The sequence below is a fragment of the Conger conger genome, chromosome 8 (genome assembly GCF_963514075.1).
Source record: "Conger conger chromosome 8, fConCon1.1, whole genome shotgun sequence".
Classification (NCBI taxonomy): domain Eukaryota; kingdom Metazoa; phylum Chordata; class Actinopteri; order Anguilliformes; family Congridae; genus Conger; species Conger conger.
Window position 1 is genome coordinate 61,343,286 of NC_083767.1, and position 21,109 is coordinate 61,364,394.

The window sequence follows — 21,109 nt, forward strand, 5'->3', positions numbered from 1 at the left end:
GACTGTGTTCACCATTCAGCACCGCCCCTATAGCCCTGACCCTATAGGCCTGACTGTGTTCACCATACAGCACCGCCCCTATAGCCCTGACCCTATAGCCCTGACCGTGTTCACCACACAGCACCGCCCCTATAGCCCTGACCCTATAGGCCTGACCGTGTTCACCACACAGCACCGCCCCTATAGCCCTGACCCTATAGCCCTGACCGTGTTCACCATACAGCACCGCCCCTATAGCCCTGACCCTATAGCCCTGACCGTGTTTACCATACAGCACCGCCCCTATAGCCCTGACCCTATAGCCCTGACCGTGTTCACCATACAGCACCGCCCCTATAGCCCTGACCCTATAGCCCTGACCCTATAGCCCTGACCGTGTTCACCACACAGCACCGCCCCTATAGCCCTGACCCTATAGCCCTGACTGTGTTCTCCATTCAGCACCTCCTCTCACGTTGCAGTGCTTAACTCACAGCATCTTTCTCATGTCACCTAAATCTCCGCTGGCAGCAGAGAAATGTAATACAACACAATCTAATCTCTTAACATATCTGTGTTACAGTCTGTAGCTTTGCATGGCGCTGTTGTTCGGTTCATTCCCTGAGCCTTTATATCTTTCCGCTGTAGTTCAGTCAGTGGATCAGGACCCAGTGACGTGAGGGAGATTTCGCTGGGTTGTGAGATGCATAGAACAAACCAACATTCTGTTAGCATTCCCACTAATCATGTTAAACACAGATCGGGCTCCTGTTAGCATTCCCACTAATCATGTTAAACACAGATCTGGCTCCTGTTAGCATTCCCACTAATCACGTTAAACACAGATCTGGCTACGGTTAGCATTCCCACAAATCACATTAAACACTGATCTGGCTACTGTTAGTATTCCCACTAATCACGTTAAACACTGATCTAGCTACTGCTAGCATTCTCACTTATCACGTTAAACACTGGTCTGGCTACTGCTAGCATTCCCATTAATCACGTTAAACATGGATCTGGCTACTGTTAGCATTCCCACTAATCACGTTAAACACTGGTCTGGCTACTGTTAGCATTCCCAATAATCACATTAAACACTAGCCTGGCTACCGCTAGCATTCCCACTAATCACGTTGAAACACTGATCTGGCTACTGCTAGCATTCCCACTAATCATGTTAAATACTGGTCTGGCTACTGTTAGCTATATGTTTGGCTTGCATAAAATAATACAGAATTTGTTTTGCCTGCGTGAGGAAAAGGTTGCATTTCTTTGGAGGACTTCCAAGGAATCTCAAGCCTCTCGAGAATTCTCTAGTGAATATTTCTGAGGAAGATTAGACTAAAACACATTTGGCTCAATATAGAGGGCATTTTCATTGATGTGACCCCATTTTATATCAGTGAGCATCTAAATATATTTTCAAAATATTTTACTATTATTCAGTATGCTTATGAATAAGGAACAAGCCTACTTTTGAATAATAAATAACGTGAGATTGTGGAATATGTTTGACTTGTTGATGGAGGTTGTGTATTTGACAAAAACTTCAATCAGTGGACCCCAATCAATATATTAGCATACAATATGTTACTATTGTGATTATTGTACTTATTGTTTACAATCTTCTCGATTCTGTTGTTTTCTCTCTTGGAAAACAAACCCCAAAGGGTTACCTTTCAGAATACACCATGGTTATGTCAGTAGTCAAAAGGGTTCAAAAATAGTAACCATTCTATTTTGGGAATGTCATTTTCAAGCTTGTCTCAAGAAAAGGGGTGATACTTAAGGGGTTAAACACTGCACTGGCTACTGTACACATGAACCAGAAGCGTATAATTAGGTGTTCAGTGCTGCCTTCAAAGACTAAAATGAGTTGCAGAGCAAACGTTATTTGACATTTATTAAGCCTGACAGGATTTGGTCATCCACAGCAGTGCAGTACAGTGTGCAGATGCCGTGGAGGAGAACTGCACGTCAGCAAGCTGTGGTGTCTTATCTCCTCAGACTGATATCTCAAGACCTGGCCAAACGGGCTGTGGTTGCTGGTGTCAGTTGAATTGTATGTGAAAACAGAATTTAAAAAATGTATTCCGTTCTGCGTCAGACCAGAACGCTCTCTTCCACTGTTACACCTATCAGCCCGTATATAATTGAATTATAAAATAATAATCATAATAATATAAATAGAATTTCATGTTGGTTTCGGGGGAGGTTTTCGCAGACCACAGCGAAGCTAATGAGAGCTTCCTGTTAATCAATCCATACTTCTCCGTCCTCTGATCAGACTGTACCCTCTGTCAGGACTAAAGTTCTGAATAATCGCAGTGAAAAAGCAATCAATCCCGACTGAAGCATTCGCACATACGTCTGAGGCTGCCTGATTCACGTTTCACGATTCCCTCATCTTCCCTGCAGTCATATGCACAGATTGCAAACAGCAGCACAAAATGGAGGAAATGTTTTTTTTGGACCGAATCCAAACATCGATTTGTCTCATTTCCGTTTAATCATAAATCATAAATCGTATATGTGTATGCACCGAAAGCTGACCGCTTGATTCAAACTCAACTAGCTGCAATTCATTCGCTGTAATTTCCCTTCATGATGAACCCGTCATTCTGATGAATATTCCGCGCTGTGTGTTTAAGCACACACTTATAATGAGGAGGCCTGGCTGGAGCCAGAAGTGATTTTAAGCACAGTGATGCAAGAGCGCCAGATCACACATGCAGCGCTAATGAGCTGAGCTCATTCATGAGTGGGGCGTTGTGTGGGCTTCATCTTCACACGGAAAATCACTGCAGCCTTTCCAGGGTTTTACTCAGCGCAGTTATCCAGCTAACTCAGTCATCCTGCTCTGTGGGTTTTACTCAGCGCAGTTATCCAGCTAACTCAGTAATCCTGCTCTGTGGGTTTTACTCAGTGCAGTTATCCAGCTAACTCAGTAATCCTGCTCTGTGGGTTTTACTCAGCGCAGTTATCCAGCTAACTCAGTAATCTTGCTCTGTGGGTTTTACTCAGTGCAGTTATCCAGCTAACTCAGTAACCCTGCTCTGTGGGTTTTACTCAGCGCAGTTATCCAGCTAACTCAGTAATCTTGCTCTGTGGGTTTTACTCAGCGCAGTTATCCAGCTAACTCAGTCATCCTGCTCTGTGGGTTTTACTCAGTGCAGTTATCCAGCTAACTGAGTAATCCTGCTTTGTGGGTTTTACTCAGCGCAGTTATCCAGCTAACTCAGTAATCTTGCTCTGTGGGTTTTACTCAGTGCAGTTATCCAGCTAACTCAGTAACCCTGCTCTGTGGGTTTTACTCAGCGCAGTTATCCAGCTAACTCAGTAATCTTGCTCTGTGGGTTTTACTCAGCGCAGTTATCCAGCTAACTCAGTAATCCTGCTTTGTGGGTTTTACTCAGTGCAGTTATCCAGCTAACTCAGTAATCCTGCTCTGTGGGTTTTACTCAGTGCAGTTATCCAGCTAACTCAGTAATCCTGTGTTGTGGGTTTTACTCAGTGCAGTTATCCAGCTAACTCAGTAATCCTGCTTTGTGGGTTTTATTCAGTGGAGTTATCCAGCTAACTCAGTAATCCTGCTTTGTGGGTTTTACTCAGTGCAGTTATCCAGCTAACTCAGTAATCCTGCTTTGTGGATTTTCCTCTGTGAAATTATCCCAGATAGCACTACAATTCCCAGAATACCCACAGCACAATTTAACACATTCACTGGCGAACAAGCAAAGAGTACTTTCTATGATTCATTATATCCGTATACTTAAAATATACATCCGAAAAACGATGGAAAATATCTATATCATACACTGTATGCTTTAAATGCATAATTTTCTTCGTAGATTACGAATAACGGTAATGCCTGAACTGAACTACAAGCCACACGAAGCTGAGATTACACTTTCACGACGGTGTTACAGCATTCAGAATACAGTATGTCTTCTTCCCAAGAAAATATAAGTACTGTGTGATAGTCATTCTGAAATGAGTGCTGGAGAGAGGATGGCAGTGGTGAGTGTGTGAGGAACCTCATAAAGCAGGTGTTATGAAGGCTTTATGGCACAGGGGGTCACGTTAAGTCTTACCAGAATCGCTCACATTTCATAATATTGACATCGCATCGTGACTTATTGGTAAAGATGCGCCATAAATCAGTTTAATTACAGCCATAATGCATGCTGTCTGAGGGAAGTTGTCCGTTTTATCCCAGCTGAAGATGTTTTTGGATTCTGCGTCTTCAGGCGTATCGATTCGGTGGCCTGAGAGCCAGAACATTTGATCAGGCTCCCGCTCCACGGACAGAAAGCTTCGCTGCATGTCTGTGCACCCCTGAGAAACGCACAGCTCTGTTTTTCTTTCTTCAGGGTGAGTTTGGTTACGGGATTGAGGGGGCAAAACAGAAATTCCACACATATATTAGGAAGTATTTTTTCACACAGAGATTGGTCGCTGTGTGAAATAGCTTGCCAGGACATGTAGGGTTTTCAAGACCAGGCTTGATACGGTGCGAGATACTATTCAGCCTTTAGGTAAACTAAGCAGTAGGTACACTTTAGTGGTAGGAAAAGGTGAGCATTGTTGGGCTGAATAGCCTGTTCTCACCATTATGTTATGTTATGTTATTTGGAGTCTGAAGAAATTCTAATAAAAATCAGGCCAGTGTGGGTTTAATAGTCTGGTCTGTGTTGCTCTATATTTATCATACAAATAATCCTCTCATACATGCCCAGTTCATATGTTACACAAGGAAAAATCAATTGATATGCTGTCTCTGAGCATGTTACCTGATATAAGCGAGGCCGGATATTGACTGTTTAGAGGGCGGGGGTGTCTCTCTTAAAGTGTCTCTCAGCAGTTCTGCCTTCTGTCTGAATCCAGCAGTATCCTGGAGCCTCCCTCAGACCTTTTTATGTCCTTTAATATATAATCATGGATTAATGGGGGAAAAAATCTGCCCCTCCGTTCAAAAGGTTAAACTGTACACCATAGAACCTCAGGGACCCAAACCCTTCAGGAATCCAGGGGTCGTTTGGAAATTAATTTATGAACTTTAAATAATGTCTCAATTACGGGGGAGGATTTGGCCACTCTCCCAGCAGGTGTTCAGAGAATGGAGCTGAGCTTGGCTGCCAGGGGGAGAAACAGTGGACTTTCCCAGCAGGTGTTCAGAGAATGGGGCTGAGCTCGGCTGCCAGAGGGGGAAACAGTGGGAATATGAGCTACTGTAGGCTACTGTATCCCGGCAGCCCTCGTATGAGTGTCTGCTAAACTAATGAATCTGTCAACAAAAAATGCAACAGTCACAGACTCATTAGGAAGAACATTTCAGTATTTCTTCAACGTGCACCACTCAGGGTTTGGGCTGAAAAGCACACAGATCAGAGGCCACAGCGTTAACTTCTGCTGCCACAGACAGGCCTGGTGAACTAGCCGTGGATGAAAATGTGCATTCTTGAGCTCTGTTGACGTTTGTGGCATTGCGTTTGAAAAGAGACGTGGCTACGAGGTCTATGGAGGTCACGGTGGACTGCATCTAAAAACGTAGGGAAATCTAGAAAACGTGTTGCATCTCAGCAAAATGCTGGATGGATAGACAGTACTCTGGGTAGAAACACACTTTCATTTGATTTCTGCTGGTTTAGTCACGCCCTCTGGGCATTGGTGATTGGTGGGGCGGCCTGTAGCGTAGTGGTTAAGGTAAAGGACTGGGACACCCAAGGTCGGTGGTTCTAATCCCGGTGTAGCCACAATAAGATCCGCATAGCTGTTGGGCCCTTGAGCAAGGCCCTTAACCCTGCACTGCTCCAGGGGAGGATTGTCTCCTGCTTAGTCTAATCAACTGTACGACACTCTGGATAAGAGCGTCTGCCAAAATGCCAGTAATGTAATGTAAATGTGATGTCAGCAGTTTTGGAAAAGTTTACGCTGTAAAAAGTAAATTCTTGTTTCAATTTGAAGAGTGTCTGAGCTGCTTGAATTTTAAGTTCAGTGAACTCGAGGAGACAAGCTGTTTGCACTAATTTGTCTTGTCGAGTTCACTTAACCCAAAGTCCTAATGCAGCATGGACGCACACTAACTTTGTTCTTTCACTGTGCTTAAGGTCTGGACATCTGGAAATCACTCTTAATTGTGATTTAGGGTTAGGTGATTTAGAGTTAAAGGATATTTATTTGACATATAACATGTTTTAAAAGTTGATCTATGATCACGCTGGATATGGAAGGAGGTATCAGTTTTCTGTGTTATCAATGACTGTTGAGCAAACGGCTGAAAATGACACAGGATTACATTACATTATTGGCATTTGGCAGATGCTCTTATCCAGAGCGACGTACAGTTGATTAGACTAAGCAGGAGACAATCCTCCCCTGGAGCAATGCAGGGTTAAGGGCCTTGCTCAAGGGCCCAACGGCTGTGCGGATCTTATTGTGGCTACACCGGGATTAGAACCACCGACCTTGCATCTCCCAGTCATTTACCTTAACCACTACGCTACAGGCCGCAACAGGAGCCACCAGCACATGGAGGCTCTCTCTCCGAATCCCCCCACACAGAGCAGGCTAGCCTCCAGCGCAGGCAGCTACAGTACGGAGCGAACACAACTCCGCGTAATAAAACGCACTGCAATCTGCAGTTTGTGCCGATCGTGTGCCTAGAGCCACACACGGCACAGGAGCCCAGAGTCAGGCAGGGATGAGCCCAGCTCCGTTAAACAGAGCCACGGTCTAAATAATGCTCAAAAGTCTTTTGTAGTAAATAGCTGTCAGATGGTGATTATTAGCCCCCAGTACAATCGAGGTTAATTGGTTACCTAAGCTAACGGCTAACGGAGAGTGAGCTACGTGAACTAGATGCACGAGTACGTTGAGGCCGACATGTCCTCAATTTATTATATAATTGGTGATTATGGCAGACCTGGGCCAAAAAATAAAATAAAAAAAATGACCTATCCCCCGCTCCATGGACAGAAAGCGTCGCTGCATGTCTGTGCACCCCTGAGAAACGCACAGTCCTGTTTTTCTTTCTTCAGGGTGAGTTTGGTTAGGGGATTGAGGGGGCAAAACAGAAATTCCACACATATATTAGGAAGTATTGGTGATTATGGCAGACCTGGGCCAAAAAAAGAAAGAAAAAAAGTGACCTATCCCTTTAAAGCTTTGTGACATCACAAACATGTGGGTGGAGCTTTGATACTGCCGTGCTGAAGCCCCGCCCTCCACACAGCCTGCCTGGATTAAGATGGCCAGGCCCCTAATCGCCCACTGATGTCTGCTGGTCACACCGGACGGTTCTCCGGCCGAAAAACACGGGGACAGCATTGCGATTTGCGTTACTCCGGGCTGTATAACGCTCTTTATCCACGGCGAGGGGAGCCTGACGGCCGGGACTGTGTTCTGGGCCCTTGTGTCGAGGTCATCATTCCGCGACAGGAAGTCGATAGAGGTGGGCACGGGCGAGCGACGGAGACAGACTCAGAAAAAGAGTAAACAGTCGCAGGCCCGTGGGAGAGTGTACCGGAGATCTGCAGACATCTCAAGGCGAGATCAGGAAATCAAGCAACAACACAGCGGGCCCCGCAACTGCGTCACCTCTGTAGACAAACATTTCAAGGTACTCTTTGAAGAGCGCCTCGGAATTTGTGTGCGCTGTATCTCTCTTCAGTTTGCCTTCAATGGTGTTTTTTCCAAAGAGCACCTTCATTCACAAAACGTTCTTATTTCAGAAGCATCCCACTCTGGTTAAACGCCATAGCCATTTCCTTGAAGCTTACGTCAATAGAGAATGGACAAACATGTAGCCACATGAATGTATTACCTTTTTGTATAAAACAGGAACATTTCTGAATAGGAGGGCTAGAGATCTGATTCTTCCAAAATGTATTTTTTGTTGTACGTCGCTCTGAATAAGAGCGTCTGCCAAATGCCATTAATGTAATGTATATTTTTTGATAGATCGCCCACTTCACACATAGCTAGTCTACAGTTCCCCCCGGGAATAAGTGGGATAGATAGTGGACGGGCATTCCCTTTGGCACAGTGAGGACTAGCAGTGTGTCATCTGGCACGTTAGCATATTGAGTGATCCGTGTGTTACTGCTGTCAGCTACAGTGAGCTGTCACTCCGTCACTGCCGATTGGCTGAAACCATTTTATGCAAATAGCCGTGTTGATGACATCATCAACAAGGTCTTCAACAACTGACACCTCCTCGAGCTGCTCAAACAAAACTCATTCAGAAATCTCAACAGAATAGCAAGCACTTAATCTCATAGCATTTATTTTCCTTGGTGTCTTATAAACATTAAAAATTATTACTGAATGGGTCATATCTTTGTACTAATACATTCCACTGTATCATATGCCATCAGGGAGATAATTCCTAATTCACCATTGGACCATAGGGAACGTCAAAAGAGCAGGCCTTGTCTAGAGATAAGAAACAAAGAGACAGGACTGGGAGGGTCAGGCCATGTGTGTGTGTGTTTCTGTGTGTGTGTGCGTGTGTCTGTCTCAACGGGGGTGGTCGAGCAGACCTCATGCTGACATCCTGCTGTAAGATGTCAAACTTCATAACAGACGTGGCTTTTTGCTTTTTGTTTAGAATTGGAAGTTAACAATCTAAGCACCTTGGTCTGGCTCTACTTTTCATCACGGGTCTTGTTGGAATGTTGTCTTCGGGTCTTGAGCATTTTGGGAGGAAACAAGCTGGGGTTTGGTATTTTCATTCATCCATTTCCATTGTGACTGTTACTTTTCTGTGTCTGTAACCTTCATTGTACAAGGTAGATGAACCACGTCTTACGATTAGACATGCAAATTTGAACTTTACTTAATTTTAACATGGTTGTAAGTTGTACATTTTGATGAAGGTTGATCCGACAGGTTGCTCTGCCTATCAAAGAATTTGGCGATTTAATTGATAACTGATATTTCTGATAATTACCAAATTCAATTTTAATTACCAAATTCAATTTTAATATATTTTACAGGTTGGTTAAGTGAGGTGTTTTAACTGTTTACACACCTGTGTTCAGTATTCAGTATGTTGACGATTACAACTGCTAGATTGAGGAATTGCGGTTTTAAACACATTTTAAAGAACCCTCACATCCCCGACAGCCTGCCGCACACACAGAACAAACAAAAATAACCGTCAAAATGACAAAACATCGACAGGGTCAGTGCAATGCCTGCTGTGGGTAGGCACCATGAATGCAAACAGCTTAAATCACAAATACTCTGATACATATCTGACTACAGTTGTACCTTATTTTCTTTCCTAGGCCCACAAATCCTAGCTATCCATACAGGGAGCTGGTCTCTGCTATTTCTCTACTACCCAGCCTGCCTCCCCTTCCTGGTGCAATTTCTTCTAGGTGATTCGGCTCGACGGGCATAGAGAATTGAAGTTTCACATCTCAAGCCAAGCAGCCGATCGCCAGGATGCAAATGCACGCAGGCATCCGGAAGATTCCGCGCAGGGTCAACCTGGACAGAGCTTTCTCCGTTTCTATCTGCCCTATGTGTCAGCCTGGGAATTCTCACAGGAAGTGACATCGCAGCTTAGGGATTCTCACAGGAAGTGACATCACAGCTGTGCTAATGGTGAGCAGTGTGGTCGGGGTACTGGCACAATTCCAAGTAAAACTGGAATGATAATGTGCGTGTACACACGGTCAGACCTAGGTCCAAATAGTATTTGTTTTGGATTCAAATATTGTTCTGCATTTGACTAAGCTTGCCTGGTGTATTGGAACAAGTGAAATGATCCCAAAAGTGTAAACCCCGCCCATCGGCTCCTCAATTTGCAGGCTCAAATGTGCCAGGCAAGATCAATGGAGCACAGGAACATATTGGAATCCAAAACAAACTCTGTCTGAACCCAGGTCTGAGCGGGGTGATTGAGTCAGCGGTTTCCGAGGCTACGTGTTGTAGTGAGTGATAGAGATATGCTACCCCAACCTTACAGCAGTGTGTCGTTGTAACTGTAGTTGTAGTCCGGTAGCTGTAAGGACAGTGGAGAGCGCATGCGCTTGAGCCATTTGTGGGGTAAAGGCCAGCAAAGCGCGGGCTCCAGTTAAGACAGCACACCAGAGAGGAACATGAACATAATGAAACACATTGAGTAAATCACATGCCCAGTTCAGTTCAGTTATTGAACTGGAAATGTATTGATTGTTTGTGACTGTGATCCAGTAAAATCTTCTCTAATGTGCTAAAGAAGACCACATGTACAATATTAATGGCCCTGGGATCTGCAGTGGCTATATAAAAACGTATTGTAGCTGAGTAACTGCTATTCCAATGGAGCATTCTCTAAAGATGGGACTCTATCATATAAACCTGCTCCCTCCTTATCAGACCTTAATGCAGGGGTCCTCAGTGTTACCCAGAAAGGGCTGGTGTGGCAGCAGGTTTTCATCCCAACCAAGCAGTACTCAACCAAGCAGCTACACACCTGACTCTGCTACAGTACTCAACCAAGCAGCTACACACCTGACTCTACAGTACTCAACCAAGCAGCTACACACCTGACTCTGCTACAGTACTCAACCAAGCAGCTACACACCTGACTCTACAGTACTCAAGCAAGCAGCTACACACCTGACTCTGCTACAGTACTCAACCAAGCAGCTACACACCTGACTCTACAGTACTCAACCACGAGAGTCTTTGCTAAGGACCTTGGTTGGTAGTAATCAGGTGTTTTACTGCTTGCTTGGAACAGAACCCTGCCCCTACACCAGCCCCCCCCTGCCGTAATGGGGCTGATTTGAGGAAAGTTGGCACAAAAACCATCTCCTACAGCTGACAACGAGCCAGGGACTGTAATCAATTCGCACGGAATAGTGCGGCTGATGCCCCTGAAAGAACACTACCATGACGCTGAGTTAATAACCTTGTGTTCTTCGATTTCTGCCGACCCCTGTCTTTACAGAGAAGGCCCAGGAGATGGGGGTGGGTAAGGGGGGGGGGGGGGGTAGATAGGCAGGGGCAGGAGAGGCATGTTTGAAAGCAGAAGCTCACAGCGATTGTGACTGAGATGTCCGGGCCTGTAATTATTCCTCTGTTTCTCGTCAGGAGGCCGGACGTCGGGTGGAGGAGTGCGATGTCTGCTGCGCTCTCCGGCGGGAAGCGTGATCAGAGGGCGTGATGCGCCACCGCGCCATTCCCGGGAATAACGCACCGGCGTTCCCGCTCTGCCGTTCCTGCAGTACCAGAGTCCTGCATGGACACACCGTATGTTCTTCACGTAAGGCTGCGATGAAAAGGGTTTTTTTTAAAAAAGACTCGACAGGACTTTCCAGCGGTTATGTCAGTCGCGGGGGACTGAGAATGTGAGCCGGGCTACATCCTCCGATCTTCAGTCTACTTTGTCAGGTCAGGGGCAGGCGGTGCGTTTTAGTGGGGCAGGGCTCATCCTGTAGTCTGGCCTCCGTGCAGAGGCTGAGGGTTGGGTTGCCTGAAAATGCTGGGGAGAAAAGTTATGATTTCTGGACAATATGGTGCAGCCGTACGTACTTACAGGTGTAATCCAGTGCACCTCGTGTAGCTTATTAACATGCAGGGGAAACAAGTACTGATCTGCCCAGAGACGGCTGAGCATATCCACTGTGGCAAGCCAATCAGCAGCAAGGAACGGGAGGCTTCACACGGGCGCAGAATTTAGCACTAGCGTTAGCATTAGCGCTCTGCTTACTGTGAGCCCTGCATTCAAAGCGATTTGCTCTGCTGAAGCGTATTGGAGGCAGCGGTCGTGTTTGAAACCGCACACTAACATACCACCTGTACTAAATTTCAGGCGGATGTTCATTGAAATGTAGTACGAGTGGTGTGCTAAGTATGCGGTTTCGAACACGGCCAGTGTCTTCATCTCCGCCTGCTAGCTACTGATGACCGCAAAGCGGTCGGGCTGTTGTTCAACATGCCTTTTAACCCTTTAAGGTGAGGTGACAAATATGCCATTGCAACGTTCCAAGCTGAACGTTCCAAGCTGAACGTTCCAAGCTGAACGTTCCAAGCTGAATGTTCCAAGCTGAACGTTCCAAGCTGAATGTTCCAAGCTGAACGTTCCAAGCTGAACGTTCCAAGCTGAACGTTCCAAGCTGAACGTTCCAAGCTGAACGTTCCAAGCTGAACATTCCAAGCTGGACGTTCCAATGGTGATGTAACAGTCACTACAAGTGACTGACAGCGCCGGAGTTCTAGGACACCCACTTAGAATTTTGAAAGAGCAAAAAAAAAAAAACCTATAATTAGCACACAACTCGTACTATGCTCCAATGAGCATCGGCCTGAAATTCAGCGCGAGCGGTAGTGTGCTCGTGTGTGGTTTCAGACGCCGGCCCCCGCTCTTCGTACTGTGGGGATAAGACTTCCACGCCTGCGGTACCGGTAAGAACGGCAACGCAGACGAGCCGGCCGCGGGGATTAGACCCAGAGCCGGGGAAAGAAAGCCTGAACTCCCCGTCTCCGGGCTTCAAAAGAAGCAATCCTGGCAAGGCCGCTAATCTCAGCGCACAGATTTCTGCTTTATTTTGAAGTTAAATCTTATTCAGGGGCGACTCTTGCTCGCTTGTTTTATAAGCGCTGAGCTACACTGGCGCTCGTTGCTGAGATCAGGACGCACAGCTAGCCTGCCGTCGGGGAAAACAGCACCCTTTCTGTGTTCTGTGGCTGCTTTTGATGAAACTAAACGCGGGTAAATATTGCAGTTACAGGTGCAGAAAGCAATTAAAAACACCGAGGACCCTGAGGTTTTACACAGTTACTAAACACATTTTATTTCAACGCGATATTCATTACACCTTTTTTGAGTGTTACCAATGGCCTAACCTCTTGTAATAAGATTTTCTATGCATTATATTACATTACACTACAACAGAAGTGTTTCATGAAAGCATTATGAAAATGACCCTCATCTTACACATCTTACATGAAATGCAGTTCATATGAGCTGGTTATAATATTTATGTATGCTCATGGCAAATATCATGATATTTTATGCAGGACATAATACCCGCTTCAGGTAGTGCAGAATTTTCATATTTCTATAGATTCAGTATTCGTACTGAAGCTCTTTATTGGATGTGTAGGTATATTAGAAATGTATATACTGTATATTATTTCCTGAAACTAAAATAGAAAATGTCAAGAAGAACACAGAGTAATTCAATTATATTTGCATGTTCAGTCATACAGATGAGATGCCACTTTGACAGTTTGTGTTTCACACACACAAATACACACACACACACACACACACACATACATACACACACACACACACACACAAATACACACACACACACAAACACATACACACACACACATACACACACGTACACATACACACACAAACACACATACAGACATGCACACACACACGCACACACACACACACAGACAAGTACATACACACACACACACACACACACACACACACACAGGCCAACGATGCACAACCAATTCACAAATAAGAAGCAGTTGCTTGCCCTACGGTCTGTTACTCATTTTTATCTACAGTTCTGCCATCACTAAGCTGTCGTCCGCAGGGATTCCATTTGGGATTCTTCCATTTTAGCAGGATTTGTTAACTGGAAAAATACTTTGCACGTCAACATTAGTGTATTAGTGTGCTCAAAACGTACTCAACTTACCAACACATATGCGCTTGGAAAAGATGTTGACACACCCTGCTGAGAAAACGGTTCAAGCTAGGTCTTGAAACAGGTGGTAGCTGGTTGACCCGTTCAGACTAGCTCCCCGCTCAACATAGTTTTGCTGGTTGACCAGTTCAGACCATGTCCCAGCTCGACATGGTTTGACCAGCTCAAGCTATGTTTTGAAACTCAGCTCAGACAAGCTACCAGCACTAGCTGGTTGACCAGCTCATACCCAGGTAGACCAGCTTTGTGGTCAAGCTGGCAGAGCTGGATTTTACAGCAGGGTAAGAGCCGTGTGCCAGGATACCTGAGCCTCACAGACCTCCCTCCCTCAGGGTCTCACAGGAAGACGTCCTGAACTCACAGACCTCCCTCCCTTAGGTCTCACAGGAAGACGGCCTGAACTCACAGACCTCCCTCCCTCAGGTCTCACAGGAAGACGGCCTGAGCCTCACAGACCTCCCTCCCTCAGGTCTCACAGGAAGACGTCCTGAGGGATGTCCTTGTCTGCTAGCGACTGGATCTGATGCAAGCTATGAGGCACATCTGGGCTCTTTGGTGACTGAAGGAAAAGGGAAATGAATAAGTAAGTGGCACTTACGGAGGGAGTGCCACTCGTCCTGTCTGATGGTCTTTGTGATGTTGTAGGACAGATTCTTCGGTATCACTGCCGAGGAGTAATGGTATTTGATGAAGGAGCATCTAGGAATGGAACCTGCATAGGAAAGAAATTACGTACACTTCAATGCAAAATATACATAGCCAGGCTTTTGCTCACTGGGCACCCCCTGATTTTGATTTTGAATGAAATTAGCTGTAACAATGATGAATGTTGTTGCCTTAAATAATCTGTCCTTCATCAATTTCTAGGTTCTAAGGAATATACACATCGTCGAGCCAGAGACGTGGCACAACAGGAGAGATAGATGAAAGGCCATAAATCTTCTCATATTTATTTGAATTAAACTATAAAATACGGTAGATTGTTAAAGGAAGCATCAACCAGGCAAACCTTGGACCAAGGTTGTGGTTTGTCATAGTCTCTGATTCTCCCTCTCAAAGTTCATAACTCAATGTCAAAAAAGTCAGCAAGGCTAATTCCCCAATGACAAATATGTTTAAAATATACAATTTTGACTTCAGCTAAATAGTTTCTGTGTGAAGTAATTGGTAACTATGCTTTCAGAGTAGTTTCCTAAACACCACCAGGGTGACATGCCAGCTCAGCTTCAGTAAGCCTGAACAATTCAATTCAATTCAATTCAATTCAATTCAATTCAATTCAATTCAATTCAATTCAATTCAATTCAATTCAATTCAATTAAATTCAATTCAATTCAATTCCTGGTAGTTTGGGAGAACCACAGGTATGTACAATATCGTGTGTGTATGTGTGTGTATATGTGTGTGTGTGTGTGTGTGTGTGTGATTGCATTAGTCAGTGTGAGTGTGTGTGTGTGTGTGATTGCATTAGTAAGTGTGATTGTGTGAGTGTGTGTGTGAGTGATTGCATTAGTCAGTGTGGGTGTGTGAATGTGTGTGTGTGTGATTGCATTAGTCAGTGTGAGTGTGTGTGTATATGTGATTGCATTAGTCAGTATGTGTGTGTGTGTGTGTAAATGTGTGTGATTGCATTAGTCAGTGTGAGTGTGTGTGTATGAGGGTGAGTGTGTGTGTGTGATTGTATTAGTCTGTGTGTGTGTGTGTGTGTGTGTGTGATTGTATTAGTCTGTGTGTGTGTGATTGCATTAGTCGGTGTGTGTGTGTGTGTGTGCATGTGAGATTGCATTAGTCAGTGTGTGTGTGTGTGTGTGTGTGTGTGTGTGTGATTGCATTAGTCAGTGTGTGTGTGTGTGTGATTGCATTAGTCAGTGTGTGTGTGAGTGTGTGTGATTGCATTAGTCAGTGAGTGTGTGTGTGTGTGTGTGTGTGAGGGTGAGTGTGTGCGTGTGTGATTGTATTAGTCAGTGTGTGTGTGTGTGCGTGCGTGCGTGTGTGATTGTATTAGTCTGTGTGTGTGTGTTTGTGTGATTGCATTAGTCAGTGTGTGTGTGTGTTTGTGTGTGAGATTGTATTAGTCTGTGTGTGTGTGTGTGTGCGATTGCATTAGTCAGTGTGTGTGTGTGTGTGTGTGTGTGTGTGTGTGTGTGCGTGTGTGATTGCATTAGTCAGTGTTAGTGCAGAGCCCACCTGTCAGCCTGACACCTCCCAAAACATCTCACCTCACCCCCGCCGTTGCTCGGCAACCAGAAACCCAGGAGGCTATACTTCCTTCACGCTTAGATTTCCCCGAGGAGTGACCGTCACTTTTTTTTTTAGGAAAGATGCTGAGAACTCGCCCTTTATTCACCCAAAGCTCATTTAATTTGCCTTTCAACTCCTGCTGCGTCACGTTCAGCTCCTCGGAGATATTGCGTGAATTTTGTTGATTTAAAAATAAAAAATAAAAATACTGAATTGCTGTGTCACATCCTGTAGGTGGAACACAGTAATTGCATTAGAATAATGACACCCAGCCCCAACCCCCCCTCCCCTCCCACACACACACACACACACACACACACACACCAGACCTGAGTCAAACACATAATTGTTTCGGATTCAAATTATTTTCTGTGGCCACAGAAGGCAGACTCTGCACTTTTTGAGAGTATTAGGTTCCAGTACAACAGACAAGCCCAATTTAGTGTGCTAAGTATTTGAATCCAAAACAATTACATATTTGACCCAGATCTGCCCTACACACACACACACACACACACACACACGCATACACGCATACACACACGCCTACCAGCTGTACTGATCTCATCGTGGCTACACCGGGGCTTGAACCACCAACCTTCTGGGTCCCAGTCGTGTACCTCAGCCACAAGGCCACAGGCTGCCCTATACTAAGTTCATCCAGTCTCTTCTCAGGTCCACTTCACCTGTGCATTGTGCCCCAGTCTGTCTGAATGTTGCTGTGCACTTTAACCCCTCCAGACGTGCCACACATGGATTCCTCACGCCGCTGCAGGGACTTCAGAGCGCATTAAATACCAGAATGGTATGATACCCTGATTGGTCCTAACTCCTGTATTACACCAGGGCCACGCCTGATTGGCCCTAACTCCTGTATTACACCAGGGCCACGCCTGATTGGCCCTAACTCCTGTATTACACCAAGGCCTCCCCTGATTGGTCCTAACTCCTGTATTACACCAAGGCCTCCCCTGATTGGCCCTAACTCCTGTACTACACCAGGGCCTCCCCTGATTGGCCCTAACTCCTGTATTACACCAAGGCCTCCCCTGATTGGTCCTAACTCCTGTATTACACCAAGGCCTCCCCTGATTGGCCATAACTCCTGGATTACACCAAGGCCTCCCTAACTCCAGGGCTTGTGCTGTGGAACAACTGTTTACACAGAAGGCACAGTTCCAATGTTTGGGGTTTGAAGGCAGACACAGACCGCAGGTCTGCTTCGACTCTCAACCAAGAAGTCCTGTAAAACAATGCAAACAGGAGAGAGAAGCCCTTTATTTGATGATCAAATTTGATTCTCTTGAGATCAATACTTGAACCGTATAATTGACCCTAAAAGGTGTACTGCATTGCTTTAGATGCAATCAATACGATCTGAAAACCTATTCTCACAGCTACAGGGGAGTCCGGGTAAAGCGTCCATTTTGTTGTAATGCATTCTCTCATTTTTTATTGTTTGACAACATGTGCCAGACCTCGAAATTCCCCAAATGCCTGTTTGTGTCACTTCTTGTAGTCTCAGACTACCTGAGGGCAGTTTTTTTTGAGAGTCTTATTGGCTATTTCTACAAAGTGTCCGTCATTGGCTGACTCCTCATATCAAGCCCGCCAGGAGTGAGAGAAGATCCTCTACTATAGGATCTTATATCTATCTATCTATCTTATATCTATCTATCTATCTATCTTATATCTTATATCTGTATGTATCTATCGTATACGATATTTGATAGATAGATAGACAGAGGCACACTCAATTATTTATGTTGAAAGATTAACGGTCGCTGTACAGTCATGCTACTGCATTTATTATTAGCACATATTACCAATGTCAGCACATATGAATAATGTGATGGAACAAGAGGTGTGTTGCGTTTTGTTACTTCCACACACGTCTGTTAAATTCAGTGCCTCCCCCACCACGAGAAGGAATGGGTCGTCGAGCTGAAGATGGGAGTTCTGTTCGGGGGAAGCTCTGGGTACTGTATGCCTAACAGGACTGAACGCTTTACACAACTCTTATGAAGTGGCTTTTACTGTCAGCACTGGGCAGATGAGCAAAAACATAATCTGTCACTCTGGCAGCACGGATCGCTCCAGATTACTGTATCCCCATTCACTGCTGTATCTTCAGACCCATCAGCCACTGCTTCAGTACTGTAGCTCAGCGTTAGTGTTTGAGTCCTTTCTCGAATGCGTCATTAGTCCTCCATTATTCACGTCCTTTCTTGTGTGTGTGGAGGTGGAGAATTAGCATAATCCCATATTGCGAGATCATCTGTGGGATTAAGGCGGGCATTATGCTGCGCCAGTCACTCTGGCCAATCACGTTTCTCTCCTGAAACACCTCCTTCATCTTCCATTAGGACAGATGTTATTTTAGTTTTCCGTCTGACAGCACCAATAGTGCTTGAAGCACACTCTTCCGTGAGAAGATGGTTTGGAGTCGTCTGTTTCGCAAACAAGCCCAGCTTTTGACCTCTTCTCTATGTGACGCAACAACAGTGTACTTCTCTGCTTACTGGAAACGTTCTGTTTACTGAATCTGAGTTCATCCGAGTTAAAAAATGAAGCGTCACAGCTCACAGCTGTTCTGGGTCTCATCCAGCGTTTCTTACATCCTGCATATTTCCTGATTCTCTGCGGTTTCTGGTTCATCACAGCGGCCTATTCCTGAGCTAGCAGGATTACTGCACTGAGTAAAACCGGAACATGGACAGGTCCTTCCAGGATTTATGTGGTGCAGTTATCCAGCTAACTCATAATCCTGAATTCTGAAGTGCTTGGTGAGTGTATACCTAATCATTACATTACCTAATCATATATACACTCATTGAGCACGTTATTAGGTAGACCTGTACACCCCCTTGTTAATGTAAATAATGCAACTAAATGCATAAAAGCATGCAGACGTGGTCAAGAGGTTCAGCTGTTCACCGTGCCAAACAAGGTGGTTTGAGTATCTCAGAAACTGCTGATCTCCTGTGATCTTCACACACAACAGTCTCTAGAGTTTGCAGAGAATAGTGCGAAAAACAAAAACATCCAGTGAGCAGCAGTTCTGCAGACAGAAAAGCCTTGTTAATGAGAGAGGTCAGAGGAGAAGGGCCAGACTGGTCAAAGCTGACAGGAAGGTGACAGTAACGCAAATGACTACAGTGATATTCAGAAGAGCATCTCTGAACACACAACACATCAAGCCCCTAAGTGGATGGGCTACAGCAGCAGAGGACCAATAAGTCTAAAAAAAAGTCTAATAAATACAGAATAAAGTGCTCACTGAGTGTCTACATGTACTTGTGTATACACTGTGCACATGACTGGCTGCTCAAATAGGCCCAGTGACTCAGCAATCCGTAACACAGCATTTCCTGCAGTCAAAAGGCTCTCTGATTCAGTCTGATTACATGCGAATCACAGGAAAATGGCTCCTGTCACACCGCGTCTTACAGGAGCGACAACGCTGAGACAAAATGTCCCCCGGGGTCATAAGCCCTCACCTGCTGCGTTACTGGAAGAAAGTGGAGGTGTTTTACGCGGGCGTCACGTGGTTCAAGCTGACAGGAAGGCGACGGTGTTGCAGATCAAGCGTTACAACCGTGCCATGCAGACGAGCACGCGACGTGTCGAACCTCGGAGTGGACGGGCTACAGCGGCAGAAAAACGCATAACGAAATACCTCGTGTATATGAAGAGCAAACTTTTTCATTTGGGATTCTAGACCATTTATACTCTTTATGCACACGCGAGGTGATATACGTATATTCAGTGACTATTTTACGAGGTAGACCAGTACACCGGCTTGTTAATACAACTATTATATTACTATTAATAATCTTCCATTTCTCAGTAAACTGTGATGCATGAATGTCGATTGCCCTCCGTGAAATAAAAGAACTATTCTTCTTTTGTCTCCTCCTTATTATTACTAACGATGTTTACTTCCCATGTTGTGTTGTAGACAATGCTGTGGTGCGTCTCTGACTACGACGCACTGTGAGTAATTAATGAGTAATTGAAGTGGCGAGGCACACGCGTACTCGCCCGTTATCACAGCAAGGAGGCACGCGACGCGTGGGACGTCCGTTAAAGTTTCATAAAGAAGCAATCGATTCTGGCTCAGGTTCAATTCCAAACACTAGTCATGACGAACAGGCAAAGTCAGGGAACAGGGACTGTTCACTGTTATTGTGTTGGTGTGGCATTGCCGCTGAATGCGAAGACATAAAATATTAGCATTAGCATAACCCCCATGAGCGAGCTAACACAGCCTAAAGGCCCTGTGTGCTGTGTCTGGGTCTGGGGAATATAAGAGTTTAATTAAAGGCACAATAGGTAAGATTTTTACGTTAAAATATTGTTACAATACCATTTTAAATCCTTTCCTATCACTGAAAAAGGCTCACTGACATGTTGACTGACCCTCTGTCTGTGTTTATAGTCCTTAAATTCGGGTTTCAAAATATGCGGCTGACGGCCCGACACTCTGTAGCAAAACACAGCATAGCTGTACAATAATTCAAGCTCATTGGTTCAAAATTGGTTCAAATCGCTACAGCCAATGGCGTTTCAACATCAGCGCATTCACAGAGGAGTGGGAGGGATAAACAGTGTTGTGGTTTCAGCGTGTCTGTTGCTGCTATTCCTCTGTTGACTGTCAGAAGTCTGAAATGACCTATCGTACCTTTAAAGCCCCGTGACAGCAGAGGAGACGGGCCTTCACCTGGCCGGCCCTTCACTCTGTCCCTTCCAGGAACGCTGTGTCCTTTTCTCCTGCTCAGAGAGCCGCAGGTGAACATACTGCACTGGGTATTGATGGTAATGGAGGTCTGGCTCTCTGGTGTACACTCGCAGTTCGGTCGGAGTAACGTGGGAGTCAGTGAAAGTCAGCCTTTAAATCTGATTGGCTGCGGTGGACTATTTATGGATGAACGTGCACGTCCTGCTGTGGGGAACGTCTCAGAAATCCATTAATTAGTGCAAGCGATTCCGCGCATGCCAGCCGCACTGCACGCCGAGGCGGCGTCAGCTGAACGCCCAAATTATTTGTCAAGAAATTAAAATTTATTTTTAGATGCGTCTGTTCAGGAGAGATCTGTTCCGAGTGCAAAACTCATACAGGATTTGAGAACCAAATACAATACTGTTTGTAAGACACAAGAAATATTTGTGGATCTCATTTTATTTATTTATTTATTTATTTAAAT

General features: G+C 45.1%; 1 protein-coding gene and 1 long non-coding RNA gene across 2 annotated transcripts in view; one reads left to right on the forward strand and one right to left on the reverse strand.

Annotated features, from left to right (window-relative positions):
- The window catches only part of LOC133134584 (transmembrane protein 178B-like), an 87,428-nt gene that overhangs the window by 29,704 nt on the left and 36,615 nt on the right, over positions 1-21,109 (reverse strand). The window contains exon 2 of the mRNA XM_061250787.1: positions 14,260-14,373. Within this exon, the coding sequence (XP_061106771.1) occupies positions 14,260-14,373 (114 nt within the window). The remainder of the gene's footprint in view (positions 1-14,259; positions 14,374-21,109) is intronic.
- Positions 9,466-14,134, forward strand: LOC133134635 (uncharacterized). Its single transcript, XR_009709314.1, has 3 exons — positions 9,466-9,597; positions 11,074-11,245; positions 13,994-14,134. It is a non-coding gene; the product is annotated as an uncharacterized LOC133134635 (long non-coding RNA).